The 16,176-nt window shown below is 41.9% G+C and overlaps 3 protein-coding genes across 7 annotated transcripts in view; all 3 read left to right on the forward strand.

Annotated features, from left to right (window-relative positions):
• Positions 1–4,417, forward strand: part of LOC121616093 (arf-GAP with coiled-coil, ANK repeat and PH domain-containing protein 3-like) — a 55,371-nt gene extending 50,954 nt beyond the window's left edge. For 4 of the 5 annotated variants that reach the window (XM_041950725.1, XM_041950742.1, XM_041950733.1 and 1 more), the window contains exon 25: positions 2,644–4,417. In XM_041950725.1, coding sequence (XP_041806659.1) covers positions 2,644–2,981 — 338 coding nt within the window. In that variant the 3' untranslated portion in view covers positions 2,982–4,417. The remainder of the gene's footprint in view (positions 1–2,643) is intronic. The other variant, XM_041950761.1, reaches the window with a different exon arrangement.
• Positions 4,418–4,795: 378 nt separating this feature from the next.
• ube2j2 (ubiquitin-conjugating enzyme E2, J2 (UBC6 homolog, yeast)) lies at positions 4,796–12,397 on the forward strand. The gene is made up of 7 exons (XM_041954979.1): positions 4,796–4,920; positions 6,056–6,186; positions 10,746–10,786; positions 10,964–11,066; positions 11,493–11,631; positions 11,727–11,807; positions 11,903–12,397. Exons 2-7 carry the CDS (start codon positions 6,056–6,058, stop codon positions 12,191–12,193), a joined length of 786 nt encoding a protein of 261 aa, XP_041810913.1. The 5' UTR covers positions 4,796–4,920; the 3' UTR covers positions 12,194–12,397.
• A 42-nt stretch (positions 12,398–12,439) lies between these two features.
• Positions 12,440–16,033, forward strand: LOC121620283 (RING finger protein 208-like). The gene is made up of 3 exons (XM_041956282.1): positions 12,440–14,515; positions 14,661–15,042; positions 15,169–16,033. Exons 1-3 carry the CDS (start codon positions 14,416–14,418, stop codon positions 15,257–15,259), a joined length of 573 nt encoding a protein of 190 aa, XP_041812216.1. The 5' UTR covers positions 12,440–14,415; the 3' UTR covers positions 15,260–16,033.
• The last annotated feature ends 143 nt before the right edge of the window (positions 16,034–16,176 follow it).

The raw sequence follows: 16,176 nt of genomic DNA on the forward strand, positions 1-16,176 counted from the left end.
TTATATGGGTAATCTTTAAACTATGTGCTGTGGCATGAGGTGAAAAAAATGGTATTTGTTCCATTACTAAAAGAAAATGAGTGACTGACAAGCTACAGTAGAGGTGGGCAGGGGTGTTTACTGGGTATAAGGAGGGGACAGAAAGGGATATTAAATGTAAAACTGTGACAAAAATACTGAAGGGCTTGTGGAGAAGAGACCCTTGCCTGCTTTGTAAGATACTTTGTGACATGATGAGTGAGTGAGTAGATGAGTGCATGTGTCAAAGAAAACTGAGAGACAGAGTTAAATCATATGATATTATGATGCATTATGTAAAGGAAAAAAAAGAAACAAACTGTGCACTTTTCCCATCTACAGTATTATAATTTTGTTTATTTTCATTCAGTTTAGTTTTCAAATTGTTCTTGTCAAGTTATTGTCTATCTATCTATTGTCTATTTTATTTATGTTTATCTCCCCAGAGGACCAGTGCAATGCATTCTTAGATGCAGTTTACTTCTGCATTTCCGTTAATGATTGTCATTTAAATCTGAAAGCATTACTTGGACAGGAAGTCTTCAGATTACGTCTTGCAACAGCACTCATAAAAGACATTTTGCTTTAATTTTCCCTTTGGAAAGGCCTTACATATCTACAGTATTATTATGATTATTGGCATTCAAACACACCATTGAAAGAGATTTTACCACCTTATTTATGGAAATTCTAGTTACGATGTACCATTTTTTGCAGTCATACATTGTTTACTAGTAAGGATGAGACCTTAAGTTTTGAAGGGGAAGTGCAGACAAACCAGAACAGCAAGTCTTGCAGTGTAGTGAGGGAGTGTATAAAACTGGATTCACATCACACAATTCTTCTGTTCACTACGGATCAAAGGCATTGCCTCCTTTCTGTTGTAAATACTCATCCATGTTGCAGTACCTGTGGTGAGATAAAGGAGCACATTTCTTGAGAACAGTTTACACACTCGTGGGGCCAAAGAACGTATACAGTATTTGGCTTCCCTCACTGGTCAGTGCTTACAGTGTTCTCCGCATGCTTTGCTAGAAGTATTTTTGGGAGGTTCAACATCGTGTGCATTCTGAGCATGATAAAATAACTTTCTATGGTTTGATCACATTGTGCAGTGCAGTCCTGTGTGATGAGCATGTACCAACATGACCCCTCTGGTGTTTCTTACTTTTTGCACCTCTGTGCCATTCTTCCATCCACGGGCCAAATCTGTGGTGACTTCCTCATTCCTGTCTTTTTGCCTGTTTTGTTTCCACAAAAGCTGACAGTCATTTCAATTATTTTTTTTTTGGAATGTTGTAGTTTATTTTCCTCTGCCAAAGACTTTTTAAAGGGAAAGTGTCCGACATTGTATGATATCACAGTTTTTTTTGTTTTGTTTTGTTTTTCTAACTGAAGCTGTTCAGAGTAGGTCCAGCGTAGTCTTACCATGCTTTGTGAAGTGACAGAGTGGTAGAAACACTGTTGGTGTACTCACGTGTTCATAAGAGGTTACAGAAATGTGATAGACCTGAGAGATTTTGATATGGCAGGTGATATTCTGCAATAGTTCAGTGTACTGCAAGTAGAACCAGTCTAGGGGGTGATGTGATGCTACTGTGACCAAACTGTTAAGGGCCCTCGCCCTAGCGGAAGTATTAAATGTTGTGTCCATTGTGTGTTTTGACATAGGAGTGGTTAAAGGTGCTGTTCAAAGCAAACATGCTGTAAATAGTACACTTGTGTATTTTAACTTGACGCCAACTGCCTGCCTCTCAGCATTCAATCACGGATCCTGACTGTCTGATCTGTTTTATGTTTGTCTTTTTATTCTCTTCCAAAAAAACAACAAACAAACAAAAAAACAACCTGTCAGGCAGAACTGTAACACAGCTCTGCTCTACTCGGAGGCGTTCTTCTGTTCACTGACATTTGGATATCTTTGGAATACTTTCTTCCTTGTCTTTAGAAGCACTGAGGGGAAAAAAAAGAAAACAAAATGCATACAATAAAACTGAGAAACTATTGATGAACTAACCCTGCTTCTTGCTTGTTGCTCTCATTTCTGTTTCCTGTCTCATCTCCTACGCACAACATTCTCTCAACATCACAGTAATAGATTTGAAAAGGTTTCCAGAAAATAGTTGCCACGTATGATCAATTGATACAAAGTTAGTTTGAAGACATGTAGCTATGTAGAAACATTGTCAGATGTTGGGAGAATGCTATTTTTTACAACCTGGTCTGGTGTGTCCTGTGGTCTATAACAAACTTTTAGGTAGCACCTGGCTTATTCAAAGCAATAAAATGGTTTCCCTCACAATGACAACTATAAAGGAGCACTTGGACATCTCCAGACTGAAAGGCAGTGTCGACACACTATTTAAAGATCACTTCAGTGTTTAGGGTCCTGTCCGTTCCAAATAATGCCCTGAGTTCTAGCCTGCAGCAGCAATACAGTGCCTTGAATAATTCAGTGTCTCCAACTGTGTAAAACATTGATGTGATCTCACATGCATTGTTACACCATCACTGAAAAATGTTGCCAGAAATGTCTAATTCCTCGCTTTCCACTAAAGGCAAACTGCACACGTCATCTGGAAGAAATAAACACTTACTGACATGTCATTGCTTCTGTTACCACAGGGGTTGCCACGGGCAGCAGGAGAGTTAAACCCAAGGATGTTCGGGATAGAGTGAGTGAAGCATCCTGGGCCGTCTTACTAGGGCATCAGTGTGATTCTGTGATTCTCTCTGCTCTGGTGGTTGTGATCTTTAAGGTGTCTTGGTCTGTGGCCCTCTGTGCTGCGCACACACACATGCAAACACTGGGAAAATATTTGGTGTTGTCTTCATGTTGGGAATCTTTTCTGTCTTTTGGGGAGAAACGAGGCATTTGGAAGCACGCAGAGTTTTTATTGTGTCCTCAGAATAAGATGTCTGGAGACCCAGCTATAATGCAGCATTCATATAGTAGGTACTAGGTCACATAGAATGGGTAAGTACATACAACACACTTCATATTATGAAATCTGAATTAGAATATTTAGCACATGGATCCAGGGATCATCACTTGGTGTGTACAAGAGCGGAAAAGGGATCCCAGGATGATGGAGGAGTGAAATGGACGGGATGCTCACCACTCTTTCCCTGCAAGTTCCTAATTTTCTGTTCTGCAAACTAACCATTTACAACGATAATGTTTAGATAAATTTGCATAAAATATTGTATCCTGAACAAATAGGTATCTATCTAATAGAGTAGCTTCACTCTATCTTGGGGGCTTTGCTCTTTCATGCAGAGGTTTTTCCTCTCTGTCTTTCTTCCTGAATGGTGATTTGTGGGTTACTGGCGATTGCAGTATTTGCTGGCTTCTTGCCTTCATGTCATGTCATTAAAAAGGCTTGTTAAAGGCAAGCAAAAAACAGCAGATTGATCATTGCGGTCTCCATGGCGCCCCGCAGTGGAACCCCCCTCCCCTGACTTTAGTATCCCGTGTTGCAGGTGACATCTCCCATGTTGATGTCTTTCGCGAGTTTTCTCTACTCGCGTCGCTCCAGCCCGAGAAGTTGAGGAGAAGGAGCCAACAGTTCAGCTGCTGCAACAACCCACAGTGACCACCCACCGCCACTTCCTCTGACCACTCCTCAGTCACTTTGGAATCAAGAGGGAGGCAGCCATGTGCCCTTGAATAAGACATTTTGATCCTGGGGAGTGAGTGCTGCAGGTGGAAGCAAATACCCTTCAGGCAAAAGTTAAATCTCTATTATATCAGGCTTGAAGTTGCTCTCAATTGCTTCTGCAAACGTGTTCGGGCAGTGTCAAAATCATAGAACTCAGTCATGTCAAAATGTTATACAGTTCAAAGAGTTGTTTTGTATAGATATTTTTTCAGTTGACCCAGTTGGCACCAGTTTTGATTTCTGGCAATGAATTAGCAGCATTGCATTATGTTATTTTGAAATACCAGCAATTTAGTATTGCACTTTAGTAAAGCTGGGCAGCTCACAAGAGATGCATTTAAAAAGAAACTTCAGAATTGAAGCAGTAAAACCCAAGACTTTAACTCTCAAGTGTGGCCTCAAACATTGGATCCCACATTTGCCATGCTTTAACCATATTTGTTCGATCCCCCCTCCATAAGTGTAAATGTCATGGACATGGACGGTAAATGTCCATGTCTTCAACACTTAACCCTCATGATATTGTCTGGGTTTTCTTCCTCCAGAGCTATAGAAAACATTATGCAGCTGTGTCCACAGGCTTAATCGTACTCTCTGTGATGAGTTAACTAAACTTGATGTTCAATAAAGAGCCCCTTTCAATGCTTTGTATGATTTTATTTTGTCAATTGCAAATCTCTGATTAGATGATTTTCATTTTTTATGCAACTGGTGGCTGAAATAAAATAAATACCCTAAAGTTATAGAATGCTGTCTTTTTATTTATGTTCTCTTTTAAACTTTTGCTAACAAATGTAGAAACTAGAAACTTAATGCAGCAGCAAAAAGCACCAGCAAGAGGACCAATAAGACGGTGGTTGAGAAGTTACAGAAAAAGTCCTCAGAGTACAGACGACGTTGTCTGGCCTTAATATACTACAAATGCAAGTATATTATGATAGAAAAGAATTTCATTCTAGGCAAACATATTTATTATATATCATTAGACTTTTTGAAATATTATAATTGGGCATAAGAGTCCCGATTAGCTGGTGACAGTATAGCCCATTCTGTGTAATTTTTCTACCGCTATAACACAAATGAAGAAGAAAACCGGAAGTGTCATTTTTCCTCCTGCTGACGCGATAGCTAAAGCTACGTTGGTATCATCGTCTTATCGGTTTGGGGTTTGACAACAGAAACAACAGCCGTATTTCGTGTCCAGCCACGAATACCTATTTTCACTGGGGTCTCTGGAGAGGTATGTCTATACTACTCGCCCTCTAGTTAGTAAATGCGAGAGATGTGTGTGTCAGCTCTCGTTGGTTACAGAACTGTTCGTGCTAACGCTCGGTAGCTAGCGGTTAAACATTGCTGTGGCCTACGTTAGCTAACGTTAGCAGTCGGTGGCTAACACAGTGCAAACAGACAGGACTTCTCACAAGCTGTGCCTGCTAGCATTATCTAAATCGTCCTGTTAAGTAAACCCGCCTGGGCGAACAGTATTGATATGCTGTGATTAACACAAATCGTCAGCCACGTACGATGTCAGGCTGCAGCTTGAAGTTGCTCTGTGCTGTTTGTTTACAGTCGGTAAGTAAGTTGAGTAACTGTCTGATATCGAGCTAACTTATCGATCAATTCAGTTAGCCAGAGATTTAACATTACCGTAGCATGCAAAGTAGCGGATTAGCGTCAGCTGATAAAACTTGCGGTAACGCCTTGTAGCCTGTTGTTTATAAGGAAGTGACACTGTCATCATTTCAACAATAACATTTTTACAGCATACGTACAGTTCATTAACGATATATTGTCAGCTGTTAGCCACATGACAGGAGGTCAGGAGGCAGTGGTGCAGTTGGCTGATGGAGAAGTTATCTTGAGTTCAGTGGGCTGAGGTGAAAGCACATTACATTAAATCCAAATCGTAGAGCCCATATATGGAGCAAAACAGAGTCTCAAACAAGACAAAACAGGAAAAAACACAAGGCAAAAATAAATTGACACAATCATATGAAATTGTTGAAATAAAACAGAAGGTTGAAGAAAAAAGACACCATAAAGGAATAAAGTAGAGAAAAGGTCTCAGTGCAGCTCCAGTTCCATGAGCAATATGAATGAATAGCCATTTGACAGATTTGAAGAGATGAAGCAGTGTTCATAAAGTCTGAGCCTATTTAATCAAATGCAAAACAGTCACATCTGGTAAAAGGCTGAACTGCAAAAAAGCAGAACAGTTCCACAGTTGTGTCTGCAGTAAAGGAAGTTGACACTTTGACCTAGTACTGCAAGGGGGATATTTCCTAATAGAGGTGCCACTGTGTATTAATGAACACATTTCAAGAGATCAAGATTAATTTCAGTATGTCCCTTTTGCATGTCCTCTAAATCCTCAGATGAACAACAACGGGAATAAGAGAGCTCCAACCACAGCCACTCAGCGACTTAAGCAGGATTACCTCAGGATAAAGAAAGACCCGGTGCCTTACATCTGTGCAGAACCTCTCCCCTCCAACATCCTAGAATGGTAAGGTCTCCATCCTGGTTAATAAGTTGAATTTCAGTGCTCCAAATCTGACCTCTTTTATGTTATCAGCACAGTTTGAACTTACATGAGTTTTCACCCAAGTCACTAGGGATCTTATATGTAGAAAAATATATCTTAGTATTTTAGATGCTAAAAAAAACAAGATAAAAACAACAGAAATTTAAGCAAACATGAATTAAACTATTTGTGATCCAACAAACACAGTATTAACTATTTCTTTCTTTTATTTTTTGGTCACATGAAAAACCATTGGACTTCCACAAAAGAATATTTATATATAAATACTGTATAATATAAAAATACAGACATTTATGTTTTTGGTAAAATATTGGACTAATAACCACTTACTTTTTAACAGGTTTCTTTATACAAATTACCACAGATTTGGCTTTTATCTACCCAGGTGTCAAGATATGTATATCTCTGTCTCTATCTAAGTCTTGGAGGTGTGCCCACAGCATTGAACTGTTACGTCTTTCTGGATTTTGTGTTGACAGAACACATAGCCAAGAAGTTCAAATGAAAACTTTTGGCAGTGTGTTCTGTGGAACATCCAGAGTAACTGAGGCTTTGTTTCTGGTAACACACACTTTGGCATTTGGCAGAACAAATCTCAAAAACAGATGTCTTAAAAACCTGGACTAGTAAAACCAAAATAGCATGATCAGATACCTCTAGAGATGGTTGGGGGGGGGGGGGGGGTGTTTTGTCTTTTTTTTATTGAAAATCTGTTTAAAAACCAAAAGATGTAAAAGAAAATAACAATGTCTTAAGCTCAGGTTCTAGCTCTAGAGAAGCAGTGATTGTAAACTCCAAAACAAGTACAATAGATAAGCCTAAGTCAAACATTAAGTCAGGTAATCAATGACTAGATTGAAGACTTCCTCCTCCAAGGAAAATATTTATCCCATATAAACCTGCAAACGGTGTATAGTGCCACTACGGTCATTCATCATTGGCTCTCTTCCTGGTTTCCTTTTGTCATTTACTGCAGTTACAGTATATTTCCAACAGATAATATTACTCAAAAGTCATGGCATTTGTTTTTTGGAGCTGATAATGTAGTATAAGGTTTTGACATTTCAATAAATACAACACTTCAAGCATCTTATTCTTAATCTATATTTCAGCTTTCTATCAGTGATATTTTTGTTTAGTAATTTCTCTGAAATGAGTTTTTAGTTATAGTTTCTGTCTTTGTATGTAGATTGTTGATTTGAAGTTATTGCGCTCTTATCATGGCCTTTACAGACTTGACAAATAAGGAAGCAAATCAGTTTGTTGGAATTTATTGTATATGTAGTCAAATATAACTGAACAAAAATAAAAATGAAACCCTTTAGTTTTTGCTCCCTTTTTTTCACGAGTTGAAAGAAAATCCATCAAGAAGTTTTTCTATGCTCAAAAAAGGCTTAAATCCATATTAATGATCTTTTTTCCTTCTCCTTTAATCCATCCACCTGACACGTGTGGCATATCAAAATACCAGTTAAACAGCACGATTATCGCACAGTGCTTCCCAAAGAATTACATTTCTATTTGTGATTAGAGCTGGTGGGGATCAAAGGAGGCATAACCAATGCTTTGTTCAGTTAATTATTAAATTATAAGGGTGTTCCACTGTAAATATTTTAATGGCGAAGTACTTTGTGACAAATTTATCACTGAACAATAAAGGGCCGGGTGATATGGCAAAAACATCACAATCATTTTTTTACATACAAATCAATATCAAGGCTGCCAGTTTGAAGAGTATCCTGGTAATCACAAGAGTTTTCTACCTCCTACAATTCATTAACAACATAGGGGAACACATCTTAGGAAAGACAAAGGGATTTAAGAAATGGATGGATTTATTGACTCCAACTAGGAATGAAAATGAGGTATAGGCCTACATGTGTTTTGAAAGTAGTAACCTGCCCCATAATGTAGGTTGATATTAAATATAATGTGATTCATTCTCAGAGTATCACAATGAGTAGGATTCGGCATCTCAACAGCATTTATTTGGCAAAAAACCTGATGTATTATGTAACTACAACAGTCAGTGTACCACGGGGCATGTCTATCAACATACAGCAGCAACAGATACCAGTGTTGGAGAGTTTAGAGAGCTAAGCTACCAGTTACTCGACATTAAATGAAGCTTCACTACACCAAAGCTACCCCCAGAGAAATGTAGCAAGCAAGACACAGCAACATGACAAATCGTTTACTAAATCCAAGCTATTTATTTTTTCAATTGAACCAACTTCATTCCAAGTCATTGCTATCTCAGTGAAAAACAAACTAAAACATGTGCTGCACGTAATAACAAACTGTGTGTGTGTGTGTGTGTGTGTGTGTGTGTGTGTGTGTGTTTCTCAGACTGCAGCAGAAAGCCCTGCTGCATTTGAGCTTCAGAAACGCTTGAGAATATGTCCTTTGTGTGGGCACTGCTTGATCAATAAAAGAGATGAGTTACTGAAAAGCAACTACCACCATGCTACTGAGATATGTAGTTAAACTTGTAACACTGCTACTTTAGTGCCGCTTCTGCCCAACACTGACAGACGCGCATGCCGACATAATACACTTTGGCAGAAAACCCAAGTATATTATGATCGTGCGGTAGCCCATGTACCACGGGACATGTCTATCAAGTATATTTGCATATGGCAGCAACAAGCACACATACCAGTGCAGCAGGCTTTCCTGTCACAACAAAACCAGCTTGCATTGCACCATGAAGTGTGGAGATAATGTTAGGTCTGCCTGTGTGAGGCAAAAAGCAACATGAAAATACAGTTTCCCACATCCAGTGTACTACTCTGGTTATATAACTCGCTTCAAATGAGGCGTAACATTCACACAGTTTCTCTTGACTGTCCCTCAATATTAAATATGCCAACAGAATGTCCGCCATATTCATGTCAGTGCCACAGGCTGTCTCCTGTGTAGTTTCCAAAAGTTTGTCAGTACTGTACATTCAACCGGTCATACAACATATGGGCAGACAACGTGTAACGACACCAGTCCAGGATCTCTGCATCAGGCTCCTTCACATGAGAGTTTGTCTGAGACCACCCACCCAGCCAGCTCATGCAATACCTGGTTTGCAAAACCTACAAATTTCTGCACAGGCTGTCAGAAACTGTCTCTGGGAAGCTTATCCATGTGCTCATCCTCACCATGGGCTTGACCTGACTGCAGTTTGTTGTTGTTGATGACCTGAGTGGTTGAATGCGCACCTTCGATGGCATCCGGCACTTTGGAGAAGTGTTCTCTCGTGGATGAACGACGTCATGTGGGCAGGCAGTTTGCTAATGTCATTACTGTGAGCAGTGGGGTGGAGGTGGGGTTATGGTATGAGCAGGCATAAGGTCCGGTCAAACAAACACGGCTGCATTTTATTGATGCCAGTTTGAATGTACATGAATGCACCGTGGCGAGATCCCGAGGCCCATTTTTGTGCCATTCATGGATGCCAGGCTCCATGTTGCAAGGATCTGTACACATTTTGAGAAGCTGAACACATCCCAGTTTTTCAAGGCCTGCATACCCATCAGACATGTTGCCCATTGAGCATGTTTAGGATGCTCTGGATCGGCATGTATGACATCGTGTTTCTAGCATCCAGCAACTTCGCACATTCCATAGACCACAATCAACAACCTGATCAATTCTGTGCAAAGGAGGTGTCTCGCACCGCATGAGGCCAACAGTGTTCACTCCGGATACTGTTTGCCACACCTGTCATGTGGATGGATTATCTTTGCAAAGGAGAAGTGCTCACTGACAAGGATTTAAACCAAATTCTTTGAGCAAGCTTTGTGAGAGATAACCGTTTTGTGTGCATAGAATTTGTATTTTAGTTCTATTAGTTTTATTTAACCAGGTAAGTCTGGTTTAGGTGAGAAGCTTCTTTCAAAAGGTAAACATGGTCAGGACAGTAAAATGTTGACAGACAAAATTTGGAACAAAAAGGAAAAAAAAAGTCAAATAGCCAATAATAAAAACAGATAACAATACTTTAATTGCTGCAATGAGCTAAGAGCAAATACAGGTACACACGCACACACAGAGTAAACATGTGGTTTTGAGTCAGTGTGCAGGTGTTTCTCTTTTTCATTGTGCTGTTCCAGTAGCTTTGCACATGTCTAACATGTGATGTGCATGCAGTCACACTTCTCTTTCAAGAGGCTAGGGCAGAATCTTCCATCTGTATCTATGCATTAGAGACAGACTCCAGATATACTTTTTGTGATGTAAAAACATATCAAGGCCCTGGGAAAGTTTCAGTTGGATTACATGCATCTTAAACGTGACCCCATCAGGACCCTCTGTTCCTGGTCCTTTTCCATTGTCTTAAACAATCTGAGTTTGATTTGAGGCCATTGCTAGCATATTATTACAGGACTAGGGGATGGACACTTAACAGAGAATTCTTCGTAATGTCATTTTCTATTTATTTTTCGAGTTATTATTTTCATTTTTTGGGTTGAAAATTAAAAAAAAAATAATCAGTCACTAACAAAGGTCTTTCCTGTCTCCTCTAGGCACTATGTTGTTAGAGGTCCTGAGAAAACTCCATATGAAGGTAAAACCGACTGACAGTTAAACAACACACACCCTTTAAGTAGCTTCTGTTAATTTACATATTTTGACAACTTGATTCCTGCTCATGTCCGCAGCTTACAGTCTGAAATGAGTCAGAATTTCTGCGTTACTGTACTTTTTACTTATTCCATATCATGTCATAATCTGTTTTTCTTAGGAGGATATTATCACGGAAAACTCATATTTCCTCGGGAATTTCCTTTCAAACCACCAAGTATCTATATGATAACACCAAATGGGAGATTTAAGTGTAATACAAGGTAAGACTGGAGTTTGTTATTGATGAACCTAATAGGAATCCAGGATTTAAATGTGCAATATGTAAGATTTTTAGTTTAAAACATTCAAAAATGAGCTAAAATTATCGACAGAATGTGATGAAATAACAGTTTTGGCATGTCTGAGATACCTACTGCAGCTAGCATGCTAACCAGCTAGCCCCAGCTCGCCCTGTCTCATAATACTACTTTGTACCTCAGAAGGAGATAGGTCATTAGTAATAGCTCAGGTGTTTTTCAGTACTTATTTTAAGGTGATTGAACGCTAATGAAAACACAATTCTGAATACTGTATTTCTGCCAATAGATCCCCCTCAATCCTACACACTGTTCCTTTAAAGAGTTTTTGTTTTAGAGCTTGTTGACCGCTTTGCTCTTTTGTGGTAACTTTGCCTGTTTTCTCCACAGGTTATGTTTGTCCATCACAGACTTCCATCCAGACACGTGGAACCCTGCGTGGTCCGTCTCCACCATCCTCACAGGTCTGCTCAGCTTCATGGTGGAGAAAGGCCCCACCCTTGGCAGCATTGAGACCTCTGACTACACAGTGAGTACAAACAAGTCACCACAAATGCAGAACGCGACGATGGACGACCTGTGAGGCCTTAAATATGTGCTGTGCGTTTCACTTCTTTTGTTCAGAAAAGACAGCTGTCAGCCCAAAGCCTGGCCTTCAACCTCAAGGATAAAGTGTTCTGTGAGCTGTTTCCTGATGTAGTCGATGTACGTATGAGGTGACCTCTAGCCACTTGTCTTCATCTCTCCTCTCTCTTTTTGTTGGCTTAACATTCTCCCATTTCTCTCCTTCCCTCCACCAGGAGATGAAGCAGAAACAGAAGGCCCAGGAGGAGTTAAGCGCCCGCACTCAGCCCCTCCCGTTACCCGATGTGGTGCCTGACGGTGACCCTCAGCATGCCCACTACGGCCTCCCCGCCCTCAACGGAGGCCCCGTCCCGCTTGGGGGCGCCAACCCCGCCCCCGGCCTACAGCAGGCCAATCGCAACCATGGACTTCTAGGTGGGGCTCTAGCCAACCTGTTTGTGATTGTAGGCTTTGCGGCGTTCGCCTACACAGTGAAGTATGTGCTGAGGAGCATAGCCCAGGAGTGAGAGGAGCCGGCGTAGTAGGGTGACGCTCCCCCCTGCAGGTGAGCCAGCCAGCGGACTCCACATTCTACAAACACACTATGAGGGGGAGGGATGTTCAGTCCTGGGTTAAACCCCCCCACGACCACCACCACCACAACCACCACCACCATGGACTTTGGAAGACGGAATCTCAAAGCCGACCCACCCAGGAAGGATTGAGAGGAGGAGGAGGAGGAGGTGGGGGGTGGGTGGGAGTGGCAGTAGGGCCTGGGGATTGGAGGGGCTTATTCAAACGGTTGTGATCCACTCTGTGCTTCAGTGGTTTATGTCAGCAGTAGGATTGAACTTGGCTCATGGGTTGTGGAAGAGCGTCGCACTTCGGACACGCCAACAGGTCACAGTTTGCTGCACCGTGCAGGAGGCTGGTCAGAGCAACAGAAATATGCTTTGCTGGGGGGAGATAAAATACACCATCGATTTGCTGCTCTGTCTTGAACATTTCTGACAAAAGCTTGATTCTTCAACAGTTAAGTAGGTGCCCCCACGTCCCGTCACCTCTACAAAAAAGATTTCCCTCTGCAGTGTTTTCCTGATCGTTAGTCGGATCAAAGAGACTCTTCAGGGTGTGGCCTTGCTGTTGAAGCGCCAAATGTTAAGTCAGGAGAAAGTGGCACTGAGACCAACTGTGCGGTTCTCCTCTTGGGCGTTTGAAACGCCCTCAACCTAATTTGAATGTTAGCTGGCATTGCAGCGCCTGTGTTATTTAATCAAGTCGAGGCATCAGGTTTCATTAAGCTGCAGCTGCAGTTCAAGAACCGGTTTCTCCACCTTCAATTTCACTACATCACGGGTTCCGTGTGTTTTCTTAGGAATGTTTTAATCTCCAGAGGAAATAAAGCTCTCAGTCATTGATAACACTGATGGATGATCACTGCAAAGCTGTCAAAGGTCCTCTGAGGTTTCATGTGTGCATACAATATGTGTGTATCTTCTGCACAAATGGAATTTCATGGGAAGCTGCCAAACAGGAGAGGATCACAGTAGGATTTATCGCTCAATTTAAGTCCGAAAGGTTAGTAAGCTCATCGGCATTCAGTGACAAATATCAAAAGAGAAGGTGTGCACAAATGTCAAACCACATGTAAGGAAAGATGAAAAACAAAAGTAATATATGCCAGAAAAGTAAAAAAGAAAAAAAGACACATGTCGATTCTTGTGTATCCCATCTGTAGAGTCTGTTTTCTGCTCCAAAGCTCTACACAAGATGATGCATCTCAGCCTGAGCGAGTAGTGTTTCTACAACAGACAAATGAGTAAAAAAAAAAAGAGCAAGTAGGAAAAACACAAACTTTGCATGTGAGTGTGTGAACGAGCTTCTGATACACGGTGAGAGTCGGATGCGAGTCCAGACGTCCTGTCCTGCAACCCATGAGCCAAGCAGTGAGCCAGTGTCTGCACAGAAGTACATAGAGACCTGTACCTTTTTAAAATTGGCTTAGCCGACCAGTATAGCACCACTCTATATAGGTCCAAGTAAGTATGGAGACACATGAAGAGAACCAACATTTTGTTTGTGTATATTACTTTATTTTTGATATTTCTTTCTTTGTGTTTCGTTCTCTTTATTTATAGAAACGGCCTCAGCTTGTCCCGTCGTGGCTCTGAGGACGGTCTGTGTCTGCTGAGCAGGGCAGGCAGACACAGACGGGCCGCGGCCGGGCCTCTTACCTGCTGACAGTTTACTGTTGTGCATTGCATTTAGTAAAGACGGTTCTACTGTGTATCTGATGTTTCAACAGGAAATGGTCTGAAAGCAGCAGATTCGCCTTTCTATTGCTTTTTTTCTTGGCACCATCTTCAAAAAAAAAAAGACGAGCCGCTCATGATGGGAGTGAGTTTGTGTGATTATACAGCAAACGCCCGAATTTCCATGCTTCAGTTAATCTTGTGTGACATTGTATGTTTTCATAGTAAATGCAAATAAATTCCCCTGCTTGGCAGGGCATTTTAGAAAACCTTTCTCCTCTCTGCTTCTGTGAAAAGTCATTGTTTAAAACGTCCAGAATTATTGTGTCAGTAGCAGCTGATCAGAGACGCACTCACTGCAGTCAGCCAGAGGCTGTGCTTCTTCGATTAGATAACAAGCTGCTTCCGTGACTTAGTACTCACCTGCACTGATGGAATTCCAGAGAAGGCTGTTTACCTGAAGGCAGCGCTTCCTTGGAAGTGTGCACCCACACGTGATGACACCTGTCACGTCTGCAGAGTGCTTAAAGAGCGCAGACCGCCAGCCAGCAGGCCAGTCGATCCAGCAGCGGAGAGGCCGAGGACTCGGGTCTGAAGGTGAGTCGTGGTCTCAAGGCTGGCGGACGCTGTTTTGTCGTAGAGATAATGGACCTGTTTCACTCTTATTCACCTCCTGCCTGCTTCTTTGTTCTTACGCTGATCTTTATGTGAGTTTCTGAACTTCTCGTCACGTGTGCTCCAGGTAGCGTGGTAAACGGATACACTCATCCCTCCCGAAGTCTTCATCCCTCGCTCATCATGTTCATCAACGAGGAGCTGGAGTGTGTCGTGTGCTGCCACGAGTACTCTCGCAGCGACCGGATCCCGCGGCTCCTGCACTGCAACCACACCTTCTGCGCTCCGTGCCTGGAGAAGCTCTGCAAGATGAACGGCGTCGTCCGCACCGTGTCCTGCCCGCTGTGCCGCTGGATCACCTGCACCCGGGCCAGCCTCACCCTGCCCGGGGCCCTGTGGGTCAACACGGAGATCTGGGACCAGATTGCAGAGCAGCAGCGGCAGGGAGGGAAGGGTGGGTCAGTGGAGGATTTGAAAAACCCAAAGGCGCAACTCATCAAGTCAACACTGTGAGTAGATCCCTGAAAACGGCGTTTTATTCGAACATGTGCGAGTGTAGTTCACTGCAGGGTCGTTTCAGCGCGATCATGCGTGCAAGCCTGAAACTAAACAGATCCCTCTCTTTGCCTCCTCAGACCTGCTTCAAGACAGTCCGGGTTCATGTCCACGCTGCAGAAGCTGTTCAGCTGCGTGCTGCTGCAGGGCCACGACATGAACGGCTGGTGAGCGCGGCGACGCGCCGCGCGGTTCGCCTGCGATGACACGCATCTGAGGCGGCTGCGTCTCCGAGCGAAGGCCCCGACAGCTCCCAGGGAGGGGGTCCGAGCCTGTGCGGCTCTGTTCCTGTCGGACTAAACAGCGAGTTTAAAAGGACTGCGAGGCTGGTTTCGAGCTGTGAATCAAATACTGCGGGATAGATTTTTTCTTACCACAATAACTAACTGCAAAATATCATCAAATAAGTATGAAGAGCTCTTTCTTTCTTGTTTAAGCGCAGCTTGATTCTGTGGTGCAGTGTTTTGTTGTATATTTTATAATATCTTGTAAATTATTGTCAAATTATTTATATATGTGTACATACGTCAACTTGTGTTTTGCTACATCTGTAAGAAAACCTGTGCGTCATCTTCTCCCTAAATTTCGTGTAAACTCTTTTATGCGCAGTTTGTTCTGGTTTATTTATTAAACAAAGCTGTTGGAATTGATTTCCTCAGACATTCGTGAATATTTCAGTGTTGCAGTGTATCAGGGAACATCATCTGTGAAGTGAAGCGTCTGAGACATGAAGAATAACCTAATGACAAAGGATTTTTCCAGCGTTTCAATAAACCTTTTTTGAACGTATCTCTTGATTTTTGTCCAGTGTTTATTCCTCTTGGCCGTGTCACGCTAAAAAATCAGGAATATATGAAGTGTTTTATAAAAGTTACAATGAATAAAAACCATCACACCAGCCAAATGCAGTCTACTGCTGCAGTTTCAGTTCAGTTTGTGTGAGCTGTTGAGGACTCCAGAGGGGACAAAAGCATTTTTTTTTTTACTTAAAAAATTTGTCCCACAACTGATACAAATGGGGGAGAAAAGCCTGAATATACAGTGTGTTTAATATCAGTGAGCAGCAACATGTAGGCCAGAGAACCACA

This window comes from Chelmon rostratus, chromosome 2 (assembly GCF_017976325.1).
Source record: "Chelmon rostratus isolate fCheRos1 chromosome 2, fCheRos1.pri, whole genome shotgun sequence".
In the NCBI taxonomy this organism is placed as follows: Eukaryota; Metazoa; Chordata; class Actinopteri; order Chaetodontiformes; family Chaetodontidae; genus Chelmon; species Chelmon rostratus.